Source organism: Bufo bufo, chromosome 6, assembly GCF_905171765.1.
Source record: "Bufo bufo chromosome 6, aBufBuf1.1, whole genome shotgun sequence".
In the NCBI taxonomy this organism is placed as follows: Eukaryota; Metazoa; Chordata; class Amphibia; order Anura; family Bufonidae; genus Bufo; species Bufo bufo.
This window is the reverse complement of record NC_053394.1, coordinates 168,935,361-168,957,503: the sequence shown is the minus strand read 5'-3', so window position 1 is coordinate 168,957,503 and position 22,143 is coordinate 168,935,361. Positions and strand designations below refer to the sequence as shown.

The 22,143-nt window shown below is 42.2% G+C and overlaps 1 protein-coding gene across 1 annotated transcript in view; it reads left to right on the top strand.

The window, feature by feature from the left end:
• The first annotated feature begins 6,887 nt into the window (after positions 1-6,887).
• The window catches only part of LOC121006053, a 44,702-nt gene continuing 29,446 nt past the window's right edge, over positions 6,888-22,143 (top strand). Inside the window, exons 1-5 of the mRNA XM_040438945.1 lie at positions 6,888-6,922; positions 10,975-11,187; positions 12,156-12,269; positions 12,872-12,928; positions 13,141-13,353. Of these exons, the coding sequence (XP_040294879.1) occupies positions 6,893-6,922; positions 10,975-11,187; positions 12,156-12,269; positions 12,872-12,928; positions 13,141-13,353 (627 nt within the window). The 5' untranslated portion in view covers positions 6,888-6,892. The remainder of the gene's footprint in view (positions 6,923-10,974; positions 11,188-12,155; positions 12,270-12,871; positions 12,929-13,140; positions 13,354-22,143) is intronic.

Here is a 22,143-nt window from a genome sequence, read left to right as displayed (position 1 = left end):
GAGCACCCTGTCCGCATCACAGTGCATACTTCAGGCTGAGTGTATCCAACACGGCCGTTTGGCCTAGTGATGCAGCCTCTAGTAACGCACCAGCAGTGGACTTTCTAGTGACCCTATCCACATTGGAGCGTTACCGCATCACGCGGTTTCATGCGTCATCTTGAACTGACTCACATGTTGGTTAGGTGGTGTTCTAGAATTTTAATATAGGTTGTAGTTTCCCCCTCCCCTCTTCCCTTCTTGTGAAATAATAAAGTATTCGTTTTACCAGATTTTCATAGCGTTTCTGACGACAGTGATTTAACTAAGGCATGCCGAACCTGAACTATATGGCTGAGTTGTGCCTGGAGCCACGGGCGTGGGTAGGCCTGGAGAGGGCAAAAAGTCAAGGACACTATGTCGACTAGATCAGTTTATTCGTATTCTTCCAACATGCATAACCTATAATGCAATAACTGAAAAGCATGGGAGATTTCCCTGTGTGGATTGGGAATGTACCTGCTGAAGCAAGATGATCCCCAGCGCCCCATGGACCAGATAACATGAGCGGGGACCCTGTGTCTTGACGCTGCTGATGCTGCCCCAATGCGGAATGAATGGCCCGAAATGACTTTGGGGTCGTACCCAAGACCGGCCGCCAGGGAGCGGATATGGGATGTGAATTGGATTGAAGAGAGTGGCTTGTTTTTGAAGGGCAGGAGAGGGCTGTCGGGAGGTGCTGTTCGTAACAGGGACAATAATTTGTTGAGGATCTGGACTGGGCACCAGTTATTCTGGGCGGGGAAATATTTTATTTCCGTGGGCGGCCCTGTCTGGCCTGTCTTGGTCAGCGGGATGCTGAGTATGTAGTAGTTATTGTGCCAAGACAGCTGTTCTTTGCAGAGACAGCCATGTCCCAGAGAGCTGCCAGTGAACTCTCCTGGCCGGAGGAAACCATAGAAACTTAAGAACATGGCCGCTTGTATTACCGAGCTGGTAAGGGGCCCAAAAGGGTTACCATCCAGAGCAGAAGACAAGTCCCTGAACAACTCGCTGGACACTGGCTGTCTGCAGGTGGAAGCCTGTTTTGCATTTTTTTGGATTCCCCTGAGAGCCGCCTTGATGGCTTGGTTTGAAAAAATGGAAAAGTGACCTGGGTTACTAAGTATAAAGTGATGTTGGAGGCCTGCTAGATATAATTTGATGGTACTATGTGAAAGTTTTTGTTGGGAGTGACAGAAAGCTATGAACGCCAATATGTAGGATATTTCATCCCGGCCGTCCTGAGGATAGCGAAGTCTAAATTTATCGAATGCTTTCAACCCCGCTCTGTAGTTCCTGGATGTATTTGGGCTAACGACTGTCTTATAAGGTGTTTCGCTGTTGAAACCAAAGCTTCTAACCCATAACTAGGGTGTTGTATTCTGGGATTGAGGCTCCCATGGGATCCGTGTTGGGCATCTCCTGAAAGAAAACCGGAAAATTAAATCTGGACAGTGCATCTGCTGCTACATTTTTTTGGCCCTGAATGTGTTCGCCTGAAAAACGGAAGTTGAGAGAAAGGGATAACCATACTAGTCTGCGCAGCAATGACATGATCTTGAGTGACTTGGCTCTTTGTTTGTCCAGGATGTCGACTAACGCCTGACTATCCATGATAAACAAGACGGAGGAGTTGGCCCACTGTTCGCCCCAGACTCGAGCAGCGGCAACTATTGGTTATAGCTCCAGGAGAGGAGATGATTTTAAGGCTTCTGTGTCTGAGCTCAGTTCTAGGGGCCACCCGCCTGCCAACCGGTGGTTACCGAAAATGGCTGCAAACCCGGCTGACCCTGCTGCGTCCGAAAAAACAATGGGTGAGAGCGTGGTTCGAGGGGGACTGAATAAAGAAACGCCATTCCAGTCTGCTAAAAAAGATTTCCACATGGTCAGGTCTGCTCTGGCATGACTATCTAGGGGAATGGTGCTGTCTTGATCTTGAGCCTTGGGGAGAAGCTGAAGCAACCTCGACATGAATGATTTGCCTTGAGGCATGACCCTGGTCGCAAAGTTAAGCATCCCCAAAAGAGACTGGAGCTCCGTTTTGGTGACAGAATTTGCGAGCCCGGCTTTGGCTATGACTGCTCAGATCTTGGTCAGCTTTTCTGCTGGGAGCCTGGCTTCCATCCGGACAGTGTCCAGAATGATGCCTAGGAAGGTGACCTGGGTGGCTGGCCCTTCTGTCTTATTTAAAGCTATCGGAACCTGTAACTGTTTGAAGGTTTCCGTTAGCGTGGCTAGGGCGGACGGGTGAGGATGCTGCTTCTCAACTATCAGGAAGTCATCCAAATAGTGGATAACCATTGGCAAGTCACCGTGGTGGACCAAGATCCAGTGGAGAGCTTTCGCCAGCTGGTCAAAAATCCAGGGCCTGCTTTTGCATCCGAAAGTGAGACGGTTTGCAAAGTAAAACTTGTTGGACCATCTGATGCCGTAATAACCCCAAAGCTGCGGCCGAACAGTGCAATATATATTTTGCACTATATTCAGTTTTTAAATTCTTGAGTAATCATATAATCATGTTTTAGATGTAGCATATGTGATATTAACTCATGTGATCATGTTTGATACCCGTTCCATATGCATGTTTGATGAGCTTATCGCAAAACATCTTCATATAATGGTATGTTGGAATAGGGTACGTCTTTGGGTATGTATGATGTTTATCTATTTTTGGTGTGGATGTTGGTAGTGTCGTCACGTGGTGGGGGCACACATGCATCATTGTCTGACCTCTATATTATTGATATTCTCATGACCCTATATGATATTTTGTGTCATGAATTTGTGTTTCACTGATTTGTGGAGCATGTAATGACCATATGGTGGTGATGTTATAGATTTTGGCGATTTATGAGGTGTGTGATGTGTTTTGTGCCCCACCGTGTGACGACACAAGGATGACGTATGGTATTGATATGGACATAAATAGTAATAACAGATGATGTACGGTATTGATATGAATAGTAATGACATATATTGTTATGATGCGTATCTGGGATGTACCTTTCTATATATTTAGCCTCATACTGACTGATATACTGTCTATTTATGTTCTCAGCCTTGTATTTGTATTTATATTTATTTTTATATAATCATGTCTCTCTCCGGGTAATGAAAAATATATATATGTATTCAGATGTATTTAGTCATTTTTTGATACCCCCAATGTGGACTTTGCTTTTTTGGGCTTCTTAATACTTATAATAGTGTCGAATATGGTGGATGCGAGTTGTTATCACTATAGTTCTGACCTTTTCTTGCTCTGAATGGCTGATACAACGCTATACCATGATGCGCTGTGCACCGGGTCACGTGGGGACGCCGCTACGTTTCCTTGGGAGGCGGGCTGGAACGCATGGCTTGCGTTCCACCCCTCCTCCTGATGAATGCGGCGCCGCCATGACTGGCTCGGCGTGCATCACCGGGCAGGAGCGTTCAATAGTAAGTACCAGCTGCTGCATTCTATTATACCATGCCCTGAAGCCACATGGGGGATATAAATAGGAGCTTATGGCCACACTCACATTACCTCCTGACGAAGCTGAGGCGAAAAGCACGTCGGGGTCCTTTGCCTGTCCTGTGCCTGTTGTCTTTGCCCTCCACCATGTCTCAGGGTATGTTGTGATCTTCCATCTTTTACTTTAGGTTGAGTCCTTTTGCTTACAGCTTTCTAGTTGGTCTGGTCTATGGGGTCTCATCCACTCTGAGTATCCCATATGGGCAATCTATTATATATATATTTTTTGTCCATGTTTGAATTTGTGATATATTAGGATCCATGCGTCTCATCCTGCAGCTACGCATCTAGGTGATGATTACAGATTATATTACCTTCTAGGGTATATATTTTATATCCCCTTCTTTTCTGTTTTATCACCACATTGAGTATTCTATACATGCCCTACATGTGTTCCATCTTGTGGTGGATTATAGAGACACTGGCCGGGGGACTGCGGCATCCAGAGTTTTTCTGCTGACTCTCTAAATTAATTTTTTTGTTATCCTTAATATTCTAATTATTATGTATTATCTACTATTATGAAATAAAATATATATTTTTAATATATTGGGCATCCATTTGTTGTTTGTTGAACGACACTTTAGGTTTATATAGTTGGTTTTCTTGTTTGCCCTCGACTATGATCTTATAGATGAGGCCTTTTTCTTGTTCGGTTCTATGGGTCTACCTAGTTTGTCAATTGTGCTGGAGTTCCCCTGAGTACCGGAGGGTCCGGGCCACGCCCCTTGCGGGATAGCAGGGTTGGAGTTCGGGCACCATTCGGTGGAGTGGAATATGGATTGGCAACTTGAGCATGTGGGAGCCCGGAGACCCGCGAAGTGCCGGCAGAATAATTCCATATCCATCTCCGCCCAATTAGTGGCGAACTGGAATTAGGAGAGCGCTGCTGCTGCTTTGGCGGAAAAGGACCGGTGGAAATCGTAGAAAGCCGATCCACCATATTTCTGACCCAGGTCGGTGACCCGATATAGGTATTTATACAGTTCCTCCCTCCTATCAGGCTGGGCTGAACATACCACATCCCTGTATATGCTGAAGGCTAGCACGAATTCGGGGATGGTCAACTTTCTATTCATGCGTGCGTCTTTTGCTTTCAGGACTATTGACACGTCCCCGCAATTGATCACTCGATTTTCTGGGACATCTTGGGACGCTATAAGGATAGATGCCAGGTTTATATCCCTCCCTGCCAAGATATCCTTTTTGAGGTTATCTGGTAAAAAATGGGATGGGGCAATCTGGGGGGGGGGCATATGAGTACCTGGAAGAAGCTGTGGGGGAAGCAGGGTTGGTGCTGGTGCCTGGGTCTGACCGGATACTGACGGCTGAGGTTCCAGGACCCCCACCCTGGACCTGGCCACTAATGGAGGATTGGAGTAGCCATACCACGCCCCGGCTCATTGCAGAGGCACGGAATGGAACCCCAGGAAGAACTCCGTAATGCGGAATGCACGCGGAACGGTGCCTGTGTATTGCGGCTACGCAAATGCGATTCGCAATACGGCAACGGGCAGCACACGTTCATGTGAACGAGCCCTAAAACTGGTTGTACCATAGTGCAAATTCACCCACCCTAAGGCCTCTTGCACATGAACGTTTTTTTTCCATTTAAGTTCCATTTTTTGCGTTCCGTATATGGAACCATTCATTTCAATGGATTCACAAAAAAAATGGAAGGTACTCCGTATGCCTTCCGTTTCCGTATTTCCGTTTTTCCGTTCAAAGATAGAACATGTCCTATTATTGTCCGCATAATGGACAAGGATAGTACTGTTCTATCAGGGGCCAGCTGTTCCGTTCTGCAAAAAACGGAATGCACACGGACTTCACCCGTATTTTTTGCAGATTCGTTTTTTGCGGACCGCAAAATACTGAAAAAGCCATATGGTCGTGTGCAAGAGGCCTAAAAACAAGAATGAATGGACATACTTTTATATATGAAATAATCACACCCCAGAACTGGTTGTATCAAACTGCAAATTCACCCCAAAAGCAAGGATGCATGGAAGTGCTTTTATATAATAAATAAACACAACCCAAAACTGGTTGTATCAGAGTGCAAATTCTCCCCAAAATCAAGGAGAAATGGACGTACTTTTATATATTTAAAATTAACACACCCCAAAACTGGTTGTATCAGGCCGCACTTTCACCCTAAGGCTACTTTCACACTAGCATTGTTTAAATCCGGTGTTCAATTCCAACACCGGAACTGCCCGCCGAATCCGGAAAAACGTGTGAAAACGGATTACATTTGAATCCTGATCAGGATTTTGATCACAATGAAAAAATGCATTGGAAAAACGGATCCGCCATTTATGGACTTTAACTTTTTTTTCACATTTTTCGGGTTCAACATGCAAAAGCCGGATCCGGTTTGACTGAACACACGGCGCCGGAACCGGTGTTAATGCAAGTCAATGGGAAAAAGACCAGATCCGGCGTTCAGTCAAAGTGTTCAGGATTTTTGGCCGGAGGTAAAAATACAACATGCTACGGTTTTCTGAAAAGCCTGATCAGTCAAAAAGACTGAACTGAAGACGTCCTTATGCATCCTGAACGGATTACTCTCCATTCAGAATGCATTGGGATAAAACTGATCAGTTATTTTCCAGGTTTGAGCCCATAGGACGGAACTCGGCACCGGAAAAGAAAAATGCTAGTGTGAAAGTACCCTAAGGCCCCTTTCACACGGGTGAGTATTCCGCGCAGATGAGATGCGCGAGTTGAACGCATTGCACCCGCACTGAATCAGGACCCATCCATTTCTATGGGGCTGTTCACATGAGCGGTGATTTTCATGCATCACTTGTGCGTTGCATGAAAATCGCAGCATGCTCTATATTCTGCGTTTTTCACGCAATGCAGGCCCCATAGAAGTGAATGGGGTTGCGTGAAAATCTCAAGCATCCGCAAGCAAGTGCGGATGCGGTGTACGATTTTCACGCACGGTTGCTAGGAGACGATCGGGATGGAGACCCGATCATTATTATTTTCCCTTATAACATGGTTATAAGGGAAAATAATACCATTCTGAATAGCGCTGGAGGGGTTAAAAAAATAGCGCTGGAGGGGTTAAAAAAATAAAAAATAAAAATTTAACTAACCTTAGTCCACTTGATCGCGATGCCTGGCATCTCCTTCTGTCTCCTTTACTGAACAGGACCTGTGGTGAGCATTCATTACAGGTCAAGGACCTGTGGTGACGTCACTCCGGTCATCACATGATCCATCACATGATCTTTTACCATGGTGATGGATCATGTGATGACCGGAGTGACGTCACCACAGGTCCTTGACCTGTAATGAATGCTCACCACAGGTCCTGATCAGTAAAGGAGACAGAAGGAGATGATGGGCATCGCGATCAAGTGGACTAAGGTTAGTTAAATAATTTTTTCTTTTTTTTTAACCCCTCCAGCGACGTTTTACTATGCATTCTGTATTCAGAATGCTATTATTTTCCCTTATAACCATGTTATAAGGGAAAATAATACAATCTACAGAACACCTATCCCAAGCCTGAACTTCTGTGAAGAAGTTCGGGTTTGGGTACCAAACACGCGCGATTTTTCTCACGCGAGTGCAAAACGCATTACAATGTTTTGCACTCGTGCGGAAAAATCGCAGGTGTTCCCGTAACGCACCCGCACATTTTCCCGCAACGCCCGTGTGAAAGAGGCCTAAGGATTATTGGAAGTACTTTTATATATGAAATAATCACACCCCTGAACTGGTTGTATCAGACTGCAAAGTCACCCCAAAAGCAAGGATGAATGGAAGTACTTTTATATATGAAATAAACACACCCCAAAACTTTTTGTATCAGACTGCAAATTCACCTCAAAAGCACGGATGAATAAACGTACTTTTATATATTTCAAATAAACACACACCAAAACTGGTTGTAACAGACCACACTTTCACCCCAAAAGCAAGGATGAATGGGAGTACTTTTATACAGTCGTGGCCAAGTTTTGAGAATGACAAAAATATTAGTTTTCACAAAGTTTGCTGCTAAACTGCTTTTAGATCTTTGTTTCAGTTGTTTCTGTGATGTAGTGAAATATAATTACACGCACTTCATACATTTCAAAGGCTTTTATCGACAATTACATGACATTTATGCAAAGAGTCAGTATTTGCAGTGTTGGCCCTTCTTTTTCAGGACCTCTGCAATTCAACTGGGCGTGCTCTCAATAAACTTCTGGGCCAATTCCTGACTGATAGCAACCCATTCTTTCATAATCACTTCTTGGAGTTTGTCAGAATTAGTGGGTTTTTGTTTGTCCACCCGCCTCTTGAGGATTGACCACAAGTTCTCAATGGGATTAAGATCTGGGGAGTTTCCAGGCCATGGACCCAAAATGTCAACGTTTTGGTCCCCGAGCCACCTAGTTATCACTTTTGCCTTATGGCACGGTGCTCTATCGTGCTGGAAAATGCATTGTTCTTCACCAAACTGTTGTTGGATTGTTGGAAGAAGTTGCTGTTGGAGGGTGTTTTGGTACCATTCTTTATTCATGGCTGTGTTTTTGGGCAAAATTGTGAGTGAGCCCACTCCCTTGGATGAGAAGCAACCCCACACATGAATGGTCTCAGGATGCTTTACTGTTGGCATGACACAGGACTGATGGTAGCGCTCACCTTTTCTTCTCCGGACAAGCCTTTTTCCAGATGCCCCAAACAATCGGAAAGAGGCTTCATCGGAGAATATGACTTTGCCCCAGTCCTCAGCAGTCCATTCACCATACTTTCTGCAGAAGATCAATCTGTCCCTGATGTTTTTTTTTTTTTAGAGAAGTGGCTTCTTTGCTGGCCTTCTTGACACCAGGCCATCTTCCAAAAGTCTTCGCCTCACTGTGCGTGCAGATGCGCTCACACCTGCCTGCTGCCATTCCTGAGCAAGCTCTGCACTGGTGGCACTCCGATCCCGCAGCTGAATCCTCTTTAGGAGACGATCCTGGCGCTTGCTGGACTTTCTTGGATGCCCTGAAGCCTTCTTAACAAGAATTGAACCTCTTTCCTTGAAGTTCTTGATGATCCTATAAATTGTTGATTGAAGTGCAATCTTAGTAGCCACAATATCCTTGCCTGTGAAGCCATTTTTATGCAACGTAATGATGGCTGCACGCGTTTCTTTGCAGGTCACCATGGTTAACAATAGAAGAACAATGATTTCAAGCATCACCCTCCTTTTAACATGTCAAGTCTGCCATTTTAACCCAATCAGCCTGACATAATTATCTCCAGCCTTGTGCTCGTCAACATTCTCACCTGAGTTAACAAGACGATTACTGAAATGATCTCAGCAGGTCCTTTAATGACAGCAATGAAATGCAGTGGAAAGTTTTTTTGGGGATTAGGTTAATTTTCATGGCAAAGAAGGACTATGCAATTCATCTGATCACTCTTCATAACATTCTGGAGTATATGCAAATTGCTATTATAAAAACTTAAGCAGCAACTTTTCCAATTTCCAATATTTATGTAATTCTCAAAACTTTTGCCCACGACTGTATATGAAATAAACACACCCCTGAACTGTTTGTATCAGGCCCTAATTTCACCCCAAAAGCAAGGATGAATGATGAATGGATATACTTTGATATATCTAAAATTAACACACCACAAAACTGGTTGTATCAGACTGCAAATTCACCCCAAAAGCAAGGATGAATGGACGTACTTTTATATATTTAAAATAAATCAGACAGCACTTTCAACCCAATATCAGATGCTAGGATTAATGCAATTACTGTTTAAAACAACCTAAAACCTGTAGTTATAGATCACTTTTAGTAACCCCCAATTAGTACAGCACGGTGTAATAGAATGGCTTCTATTACCCAGGCTTTACACTCTCCTCTGCTCTCACCCTATAGTGTGGATAAAGCCTCCCTATTATATTCCTCCACTATGAATAAGCTGTCTCTGAACTGCTCAATAGTAATTTTGGGTGAATAAAGGCTTTCTTTATCACTTTCCCTACTGCCTGCAATGTCTCTACCTGCACTAAGTTCACTGTAAAATGGTGGAGACCGAGCATGAGGAGGCTATTTATAGGGCAGTGACATCACAGGGGCTGGCTATCTGCTGATTGGTTGTCTGCATGTCATTGTGAGTGCAGCAGCCATTTTAGAAAAAAATGTGAATCGTTACCACGAAGCGCGAGGAAATTCAACTTCGGGACGAATCAAATTTTTCCTTTGTCAACTTCAATTCGCTTATCTCAAACATTAATGTCAAAATCTTAGCAGCCTCTGTGGTACCCCACACTAGAGTACTTGCAAAATTGTTTCTTGTTTTTTAATGCTATTTTATGTTTTGGATTGTACTTGTATAGTTCTGTACAGTGTCGGACTGCAGTGTCTAGGGCACACAAGTAAAATTCATTCTGGGGGCCCACTGCACGGATACATGTAAATATTACTAGCTCTAACAGCAGCATGCATCAGCCGGGTACTACAAGATAATTGATTATGGGGGTCCCTGCAGTGACTTCCAGAAAGTGGGTCTCTGGGGAAAGAGAATGCTGGCTGGCCTGCTTCTATATCTAGAAGTCATCTCAGCCAGAAAATGCATCTACAGTAGCATAATAAACTGGGTAGTTTGCCAAATAATCTTCTCAGTCTTTGTATGGATACATAGGCTGGTGGAGATGCTGTATGTAGTACAAGTCAGTCTATTGTGCCATGTACCATTTGTGCAAGGAGTGGGGAACTAGGGGCCCACCTTATTTAGGGGCCCAAACGGGGGATTCACCTGTACCCCTGTGGACCAGTTCGAGCCTGGTTCTGTATGAATAAGTTAGGATCCTCGCATTGTTTAGTGCAAAGTCTACTGTTAGCTGAGGATGTGAGGGGAGCTGCATGTGCTCACTCCTTAAAGAAACCAGGCCTGAGTCCAAGAGAATCCCTATCTTTGAGATATTTGCATTAAGAAAGCGATTACTACTGTACATTACGAGAGAGAGAGAGAGAGAGAGAGAGAAGAAAGACCTAGAGTGTCTAGAGTCTGCATGGCCATAATTTTATACCCATACATTGCTATTGGAGAACATTTACACTATGAATAGCTCCCATTCTGTACTTAGGTAAAGAAAGACTTGTCTATTTTCTGCAAATGGTTGTTTACTGACTCCAGCACCATTTGCTGGCCACATCACCTACATCTCCTGCCTTGCACCTGGAACAAATTAACACCAAGAGCACCCTTACTACCATCAGGCAGGAGCCCCAACAACATGGTGTGCCCTAAGGGAAGAAAAGGTGTGCCCTCCTGTCACTGCCCAGCCCTAGGGAGCATCAGTGTGAGGATTGCCACTGTGATTTATGTGAAAAACTTTAGTAGCCAGAACCAGTACTATCCTTTGCTCCGCTCTTCCTGGGCTTGCATTCATTGATTTTGTCAACTTTATCTCTCTCCTTAAGCTTGACACAATGGATCTCAGCTCCATAAAGACTGAAAATGGCAAAGTCTCCTGTGAGACTCCAGAGGGAACTGTGGTAAACGTTACTATTAACCAGCGTTCTGCCTTGGATTGTTTGTTGGATACTTTCCGGTTTTTCCGGGACATGAAGAGAAGTGGGCAAAAGACCAAGCCCTCCCGTATGTCTGGTTCTGCAGCCCACTTAGGGTTTGGGGTAAGTTTTTTTAAATTGTTTTTTGTAATATTAAAAAGGGTTTTCAAATGGTTTTTGTAAATGAAGAGATCAAGTAGAAGGATCTTGTAAGTTCTGAAGAACTTATGAGATCCTTCAGAGTTTTTGGTTTATCAAGTGTATTTATCCAACAGCCACTTTGGGCCATAGACACAGACAGAAGGGGACTTTATTGACTTCTATGGAAGAGTGACCTGCGCAGAGGACTTACAGAGTAGATATCACCTATTGTGATTGTTGGATCCTGTGTAATTTATATATACTGTAGATATCTGTCATTCTAATCCTGCCTGTAATGATAAGCATATAACTGCAGTAAAGTGATCTGTACAGACCAAGAAGTGGCACCTATTATTAGGCTTGGTGTCCAGTTTAAAAACTGTAGGTTTTTAGTGCTTTTTTTTTTTTATAAATAGATATTGTCATGCCAAAATAAAAATAACCACAAAAATTATAAAAAAATATGTTTAACATAAAACAAACATGATTTAAACAATATTATATTATTTTCTGATGACACATTACCTTTAAAGATCACAATACATGGCAAATTTAGATAGCCCAAAGAGTGAAGGGTTTGAACTAAACTTTTAGCACTATAGATACCTTTTTTTTTTTTTTTTTTTGGGGTGGGAGGGGGACGGGGGTAGGAAAACTATAAATTGTGATGTAGATTTGGTGATATACAATTCTGCAGAGATAGATGTATTATGTTTATATGTAGTTAATACATGTATGTTCTTTTTCTATTGCAAAATATAAAAATAATAAATAAATAAAAAAATAAAATAGATACTTATTGTGCTGGAGTTTCAGTTAATTTACAGTATGGTATATGGGGTTTAGGTTGTACCCAGCTCAAGTCATGCAGGTTACTACATATGGTGTGAGGAGACTGATATTTCCATAGTGCATACTTTACATAATTATATGTGCTCCCTTTAATCTAGGTTGCCTATATTTCCCTGGGTTTGGTGTCTGTCATGTTGGCCATTATTTTCAGCATTGCACAGCCATACTTGAGCATCTTCTATTCAGGGGTCCACTTCTGGGTAGGCTTTCCGGTAAGTATCGCTAAACTATGTTCCTCTACCCCTGTATCTCTCGGTCAGTTACCTAATTAGGGTTGCTAAAATTGGTTTTTGAAGCTCAACTTCCTTACACTGACCCTGCAGGTTACACAGAACATTGCAGATTATCTGTTGCAACTTGGTAGAGTTCTGTAATCTGTTGTAAATTTTGGATGACTTGGAAAGGCTTGACAACAGCTTTATAGACAAGTCTCCGGGTGCAGGACCTGCTCTAATGGACCCTCCTCTATGATGGTTATATGCCATTTTAGTAACCAAGGACAATGATTGTCTTCTTGCTACATCATATTTCTGAGTGCGAAAATTTTAGACCCTATTGAATTCATATTTTCAATGCTATTATATGCTCTCAGTGGACAATTAAATCCAACACACATAATACTATATATAACATGGACATCAGTGTTATAGGACATACCCTGGCCACCATGTGGTCATTGTACTTATTTCTGGATGTATAAACCATCAACACAGCACCGTACACATGAGACAGAATTCATTCACTAGCCTTTTTTTCTCCTACTGTCATGTTATTGAAAACCTCATTATTTTATTTATGGCTTATTTCTTCATAGTTCCTTGTGTCTGGACTACTGAATCTTGTGGCTTACAGGTTTCCAAACATATGGTGGGTAAGTGTTGGCCTGACTATACAAAATAGGTATCCAGAATTAGCACCATATTACTAATTAAGAACACAAATGTAACAGGAGAAAATAGAGATAAGAAGCCTATAATTAGGGGGTTTAGTTGAGGCCTGTATATTGTATATTGTATTTTATTGGTAACTTATTGTGTGTTCTGTAATACTTACTTCTTTCTCTTTTCTAATTTACCCACATAGAGGACACTTGCCTTCATTTCCCTTTTAGTCAACTTTGGTGTCTCTATTGGGGGAATGGTAGTTACAGTTGGTGAAACTCATCGTTTCTACTGGATGGGACCTGATGAACAAGCCTGTTATAATCTTGTTAATGGACGTGGATATTACAGAGCAACAAGCGGCTACAATGATTATGAGCTCCAGAGTTGCCTAGATGGAATCCGAAAATACAAGGTTACCACTTCTACTTTCATTGTTATAATATTAGAAATGTAAATTTACATTTGTTTGCTACATATCTTTTCATATGTTGACCTAAAAGTAAAAATATGTAAATGAGTGAATATTTTATTAATATATTTCCTATTATTTGTGTAGCGGCAGCATCTTATGCCTTGCTGTACAAAGATTGGCACTAAAGTTGAGTGAAGTTTTGAAAAATTTGATTTGGCCCATTCGCCAAATTTTGTCAAAAAATCAGCTATAAATCAGGTGTACCCATACATCACGATGGCTAAGGAAATCTATGGAGTGGGCTGCTGAGTTGAGCCCACTTTATATGCAGCGGGTGCCGGCTGTATCCTACACCAATCGCCACACCTCTGAGGTAAGTAAAAACCGCGGGGCTCCTATCATTTACCATGGCAGCCTGGACGCTTTTGAAGCTTCCCATGGCTGCCATGGTAACCTCCGTGCTGCGCTCTGCATGAGGCACAGCTCAGCAAGGAGCCCGTCAAAATTATATGAATCCTAATAGATTTCTATTAGGGTGATTAGGACCAGGGATCAAAAGATCCCAAGTTCTAGTCCCCTAAGGGGGTTAAAAGTTGACACTGTAAAATAAAAAAAATAAAAAATTAAGAGTTTAAATCACCCCCGTTCCTGATTTTACATATAAAAAATACATAAACAGAAAAAACCTATCGGCGAATTGCATGTTTTTAATTTTTTTTTTATTACAGCACACATGAAATTTTTTATTAATATTTGAATAGCTCAGACATTTTCGAACGAGGCAATACCTAAAGCCTCAGGCAATAAAAAGGGCATCTCAATATATCCATAACACCTACAAAATTATTAAGGGAACAAACAATGATACCCACACACATCCTTTTATTTTTATAACAGTTTTGTGCATGTCGATGTATATCTCTTATTTCTTGTAATTTTTATAATTAAGTACTGTACCCTTTTTCGTACGTTAAAGCACATCTTTAATGGTTTTGCCTTGTGCCCTGAATGAGCCCAGTAACCTCCATTTTTAAGTGTATGAGTGCGGTTTACGTTACCGTGTATTTGCTGTAAGTGTGACCTCTGCTACTGTGAGCCTGCTTAAGAGTGGGGCGCCATGGGGTTTTCTATGATCCCCTAATTAATTGGTGTTTTCATTTAAATGTAATAGATGGTGCCAGCGTGTTGGAGTGTATGAAACGCTGTGTTGTGGTGTGATCTAAACTCAATCTGATGCCTGTGTGTAGGGGCATGTGAGATTGAGTGTGTGAAATAGATCGACCCTTGGCAGTCGCACCCAGGTCACGCGACAGAGTGGTCCCCCTTACATGACATATCTAATTTATTTATTGTTTATGGAATATGAAGTAACATTTAGTTATTATATTTAGCACAGTCACTTAGTTTTTGGTTATAAATTATTATTGGCGCTGTCACTTTACTTATATTTCTGTTGTAAACTGACACTGGGGTTATTGATGGTTAAGCTGCTAGCTGTATTTTTTATATTATGATATATCTGCTAGGAAGACATAAACTGGAGAAAATGGAGATTAAGGGATTTGATATACTGTATGAGGGGACCATTAAAATAACAATTTTTAATAATTTGTTCCTGAAATTCAAGATATGTTCCTTGCTTCCCTGCTTTTTGGAACATAACAAATGAATTACCGTATTTTTCGCCCTATAAGACGCACCGCCCATAAGATACACCTAGGTTTTAGAGGAGAACAATAAGAAAAAAATATCTTCCATTACACCTCAGGTAAAACCAGCAATAAGACCCCCAAAGTTAATCAGACCTCAGCTTACAGCCCCAATCAGACCCCAATGTCAATGAGACCTCAGATCAGACCCCCAATGTCAATGAGACCTCAGATCAGACCCCCAATGTCAATGAGACCTCAGATCAGACCCCAATGCCTCAGATCAACCCCCCAACCTTCAGCCATCTATCAGCCCCCATATGTCAGCCATTAGCCCCTATATGTCAGCCATCAGCCCCGTCTATTCAGCTATCAGCCCCATATATTCAGCTTTTAGCCCCATATATTCAACCATCAGCCCCATATATCAGCCCATATATGTCAGCCAGCAGCCCTATATGTCAGTCAGCGGCCCCTATATGTCAGACATCAGCCCCCATATGTTAGCCATCAGCCTCTATATGTCAGCCATCAGCCCCATATATCAACTCCTATATGTCAGCCATCAGCCCCCAGTGCAAATAAAAAAAAAAAATCACTTATCCCATCCTCTTCATCCTGCTGTTGGCTGTGTATTGTGGCGCACACTGTGAGGTCACTGAGCGCCCTCACACTGTGCGCAGCCCTGCACAGCCGATAGCCAAGCCAAGGACCAGGAAGCGGTGAGTACAGATCCTTCACCGCTTCCCGGTCCTCCGGTACTAATGAAGCGCTTCCATAATGTATTCGCCCCATAAGACGCAGGGGCATGTTCCCCCCACTTTGGCGGGAAAAAACGTGCTTCTTATGGGGTGAAAAATACGGTATGCTTGTATTTGGTGGGCTGCAAGTTTCTTATGCCAAATGCAGGATTTCCTGACCTCGCTGTAGGGCTGCAGCATTTGGTGTCCACCCCACCCATATACAGTATTTACTGTAATCCTGTATGTAGACAGGCTTACAGACGGTGGCATTTGTGCCACGCACAGGAATAAGGCTGCTACTGTCTGGATGTATAAATGTCATTATGAGGACATCTTTTTTGTTTTGAAACTTCACAAGTAGGATGTTCCCATTGCAAAGGCCCTTTATTTGGGGCACTGTGGGGGTGTTTATACAGTTAGGGGCACTTGGGGGCACTCTGATAGGAGACCAGAAGAGCGCAGCTCTGATCTCCTCAAAGATAACTGACAGGATGAGATCAGAGCTGCGCTAGAGGATCCTTGCCTGCCGACAAGCAGGACACGCTGCAATTGGTCAGTCAAATTTTGAGTGACCAGTCACAGTGATCAGAAAACAGGGGCCGCTGTGATTAGTCCCCCGCTGGATGCCTGGTCAACTCAGCTGTCCGTGGCACCCGCTTAAATGCCGGTGTCACCACAAGTATACTTGCAGTGACACTTTGATCTAATGACGTACTGTCACGATGCAGTAACTAATACTATATCATGATATATACAGTATGTCATTGGTCATTAAGAGGTTAAAGGTAAATTTGAGTTGATATGTTTTACATTTATTTATTTTTAAAAAAAATCCCAAATTTCCCACAAATTTGGGGAAAACTATTCTAAATTTGCATTTAAGATGAATAGTGATACCTCATAAAGTAGTTATTAATTAATATTCACCATCTGTCTACTTTATGTTTGCATCCTTTTTTAAATGTCATTAGACTTTTTTAAGATTTTAGAAGGCTTAGATTTTTAGAAGCAAATTTTCATTTTTTTTAAGGAAATTTCCAAAATCCACTTTTTTAAGAACCAATTGAGTTTTGAAGTCACTTTGTGGGGCTTACATAGTAGAAACAATCCATTAATGACCCCATCCTAGAGACTACACCCCCAAAGTTATTCAAAACTTATTTTACAAACATGGTTAACCATTTATATATTTCATAAGATTCAAAGGAAACATTTTCTGCCGATCGTTTTGTATGGGGGCTCATTTTTTGCAGGATGAGTTAATGGTTTGGTACCATTTTGGGGTAGATTGTACTTTTTGACCACTCACTATTATGCTTTTTGTAAGGCAAGGTAACAAAAATGGCTGTTTTTTTTTATTTTTTATTTTATTTTTTATTTTTATTATTTTTATTTTACAGACCATTAGATATTTTTTATAGAGCAGATTATTATGGATGCAGCAATACCATTTTATGCTTACTTTTGTATGTATTGTATGTTTACTTTTAAATTTTTGTCTGCAAACTTACATAATAGAAGCATTTTTTTTTTAAAAAATGCTGTTTTTGAGTTGCCATTTTCTAAGATCGTCTTGTGTAGGGGCTCATTTTTTGCAGGACGAGGTGATGTTTTGCAGCAAAGGTGTACATTAGCCTTTAAGAATATATATTAGACCACCCTTTAATACTGAGTCTGACACACAGTATATATATATATATATATATATATATACAGTGGGATGCGAAAGTTTGGGCAACCTTGGTAATCGTCATGATTTTCCTGTATAAATCGTTGGTTGTTACGATAAAAAATGTCAGTTTAATATATCATATAGGAGACACACACAGTGATATTTGAGAAGTGAAATGAAGTTTATTGGATTTACAGAAAGTGTGCTATAATTGTTTAAACAAAATTAGGCAGGTGCATAAATTTGGGCACCACAAAAAAGAAATGAAATCAATATTTAGTAGATCCTCCTTTTGCAGAAATTACAGCCTCTAAACGCTTCCTGTAGGTTCCAATGAGAGTCTGGATTCTGTTTGAAGGTATTTTGGACCATTCCTCTTTACAAAACATCTTTAGTTCATTCAGGTTTGATGGCTTCCGAGCATGGACAGCTCTCTTTAAGTCACACCACAGATTTCCCATTATATTCAGGTCTGGGGACTGAGATGGCCATTCCAGAACGTTGTACTTGTTCCTCTGCATAAATGCCTTAGTGTATTTTGAGCAGTGTTTAGGGTCGTTGTCTTGTTGAAAGATCCAGCCCCGGCGCAGCTTCAGCTTTGTCACTGATTCCTGGACATTGGTCTCCAGAATCTGCTGATACTGAGTGGAATCCATGCGTCCCTCAATTTGACAAGATTCCCAGTCCCTGCACTGGCCACACAGCCCCACAGCATGATGGAACCACCACCATATTTTACTGTAGGTAGCAGGTGTTTTTCTTGGAATGCTGTGTTCTTTTTCCTCCATGCATAACGCCCCTTGTTATGGCCAAATAACTCAATTTTAGTTTCATCAGTCCACAGCACCTTATTCCAAAATGAAGCTGGCTTGTCCAAATGTGCTTTAGCCCACCTCAAGCGGCACTTTTTGTGCTGTGGGCGGAGAAAAGGCTTCCTCTGCATCACTCTCGCATACAGCATCTCCTTGTGTAAAGTGCGCCGAATGGTTGAAGGATGCACAGTGACTCCATCTGCAGCAAGATGATGTTGTAGGTCTTTGGTGCTGGTCTGTGGGTTGACTCTGACTGTTCTCACCATTTGTCGCTTCTGTCTATCCGAGATTCTTCTTGGTCTGCCACTTCGAGCCTTAACTTGAACTGAGCCTGTGGTCTTCCATTTCCTCAATATGTTCCTAACTGTGGAAACAGACAGCTGAAATCTCTGAGACAGCTTTCTGTATCCTTCCCCTAAACCATGATGGTGAACAATCTTTGTCTTCAAGTCATTTGAGAGTTGTTTTGAGGCCCCCATGTTGCTACTCTTCAGAGAAAATTAAAAGAGGAGGGAAACTTACAATTGACCCCCTTAAATACTCTTTCTCATAATTGGAGTCACCTGTGTATGTAGGTCAGGGGTCACTGAGCTTACCAAGCCAATTTGAGTTCCAATAATTAGTTCTAAAGGTTTTGGAATCAATAAAATGACAACAGTGCCCACATTTATGCACCTGCCTAATTATGTTTAAACAATTATAGCCCACTTTCTGTAAATCCAATAAACTTCATTTCACTTCTCAAATATCACTGTGTGTGTCTCCTATATGATATATTAAACTGACATTTTTTATCGTAACAACCAACGATTTATACAGGAAAATCATGACGATTAACAAGGTTGCCCAAACTTTCGCATCCCACTGTATATTATACATATATTTTTTTAACAATATATTATGACCGATCCCTCATGAAGCCATGCTGATATGGTGTTATTCACTTATTTTGAAATTAGGTACTCCAAGATAGCATCTCTTAGGCCTCTTTCACACGGGCGTTGTGGGAAAATTTGCGGGTGCATTGCGGGAACACGCACGATTTTTCAGTGCGAGTGCAAAACATTGTAATGCGTTTTGCACTCGTGTGAGAAAAATCGCGCATGTTTGGTACCCAAACCCGAACTTCTTCACAGAAGTTCGGGCTTGGGATCGGGGTTGTGTAGATTGTATTATTTTCCCTTATAACATGGTTATAAGGGAAAATAATAGCATTCTGAATACAGAATGCATAGTAAAATAGCGCTGGAGCGGTTAAAAAATAAAATAAAAAATTTAACTCACCTTAATCCACTTGCTCGTGCTGCCAGCATCTCATCTGTCTCTTTCTTTGCTGAACAGGACCTGTGGTGAGCATTCATTCCAGGAACAGGACCTGTGGTGACGTCACTCCGGTCATCACATGATCCATCAAATGACCCATCACCATGGTAAAAGATCATGTAATGGATTATGTGATGACCGGAGTGACGTCACCACAGGTCCTATTCAGCAAAGAAGGAGACAGACGAGATGCCAGCAGCGCGAGCAAGTGGATTAAGGTGAGTTAAATTATATATATATATATTTTAACCTCTCCAGCCCTATTGTACTATGCATTCTGTATTCAGAATGCTATTATTTTCCCTTATAACCATGTTATAAGGGAAAATAATAATGATCGGGTCTCCATCCCGATCGTCTCCTAGCAACCCCACTTGCTTGCGGATGCTTGCGATTTTCACGCAACCCCATTCACTTCTATGGGGCATGCGTTGCGTGAAAAACGCAGAATATAGAGCATGCTGCGATTTTCACGTAACGCACAAGTGATGCATGAAAATCACCGCTCATGTGAACAGCCCCATAGAAATGAATGGGTCGGTATTCAGTGCGGGTGCAATGCGTTCAACTCACGCATCGCATCCGCGCGGAATACTCGCCTGTGTGAAAGGAGCCTTAGAAAACCTTCAGTTTACCCACGACAGATGTTAAACTTACCAGCCTATAGTTTCCGGGCTCTTTTCGCATATTAGCACCACATTTGCTAAGCTTTAATCCTGTGGAATGCTCCCTGTCAGTATAAGGTCCTTAAATATCAGAAATAAGGGTTTGTCAATGACATTACTTAATTATCTTAGGATACGGGGGTGTATGCCATCTGGTCAAAGCGATTAACTATTTTCATCTTTTTAAGACACTGCTGTACTACTTCCTGGATCAGACAGGTCACAGTGAATACAGTGGAGAAAAAAATATTCAATAGCTTTGCTTTTTTCTTATCGCTCTCTGCAACTCCTCCCTAGATGCCTTCAGATTTATACTTTTTACCATTTATATAACTGGGGAACATTATAGGGTTAGTTTTACTCTCTTTTACATATTCTATTTCTTCCCTCCTGTTTAAATGATTTAAATGCTTTTTTATTTATCACTTCCATTTCATTTCTATTTTCCATATTTTTTTTTCTTCTTGGTTACCCTTTTACAGTATTCCCATAAGGTATGTATCTTTCAGAAATTAGAATTAGAGTTTAGGATGGTTTTAAAAATATCCTATTTTGTGGCTGCATTTTTATTTTTGAGGACATTGCCCCAGTTAGTGAATCCAATAGCCTCTCTTAGCTGGTCAAATTTAGTTTTGTGCCTCCCCGAAGAAATACTCTTTTAAATTGAAAGTTATTATTTTATAGTCATTATTTCCCAGGTGTCCTCCAACCTGCACATCTGTTGCTCTGTCAGGTCTATCGGTTAGTACTAAGTCCAGCTGTCACGGCCGCTAGCCCAGCAGCAGTCGTGTCACACCAGACGGAGGGGAAGGGGGACCCTTATCTACGGATGGGAAATAGAGTGGCCACCCCAGACTAACCCTAAGCTGGCACCTGTCTGCCCTGATACCCTAGACGGGGTGTGAACCCGTGCGGCGAGCAGGATGCCTAAACCCTCAGTCGCCCTAACAAGACTGGACTGGGGAAAGGCCGATGGGAGCGCTAGTCACCATCACTCACGTCTAGGAAAACAACAGGGGAAGACAGCAACAAACAAACAACAGCAGAGATAGACTTATCCAGTCACGAGCAGAGAAGGCGATCCCAAACACGACAGTCCACGCCGGACAAGAGCTCCACAGCAACACCATCAAACGATCTCCTTCCAAGGTCAGAGTAGCACTGGAAGTAAGGACTATATCTGGCAATGACTGCAAGTGAAACTGAAACTAATATAGTAGCTGGGAGTGGCAGACAGGACTCACCTGAGAAAAATGCCTACAAACTCCCAGTCAGGACAAAAAGGTTCACAAGGCAAAACCCAGATGACATACCCTGAACCACGGAGCAAACTCACAAGCTATCGCGAGTAGCAAGTCGCTGCGACCTTCTCCTCCCAGACCTGTCTGGATCAGTCACAGTCGTGACAGTACCCCCCTTTCTACGAGGGGCCCCTGGACCCTCAAGACCAGGCCTCTCCGGATGGGAGCTATGAAAAGCCCGAATGAGTCTGTCCGCTTTTATCTCTAATGCTGGAACCCACATTCTCTCTTCGGAACCATAACCTTTCCAGTGCACCAGGTACTGAAGAGAGCGGTGAACATATCGTGAATCAACAATCTTTTCTACCTGAAACTCAAGACTGCCATCAACAACCACCAGTGGAGGCGGTAGTGGCAATGGTTCAGGAGGTTCTACATATCTCTTAAGCAGAGATCTGTGGAAGACATTATGGATCCTTAGAGTCTGAGGTAGCTGCAGACGAAAAGCCGACGGGTTAATGATCTTAATTACCCTATAAGGACCAATAAATCTCGGACCTAATTTCCACGAGGGAACCTTCAACATGATATTTCTGGTAGACAACCACACCAAGTCATTCACCCCAAGGTCCGGACCTTCAGAGCGCTTCCTATCAGCCGTACGTTTGTATCTACCACCAATTCT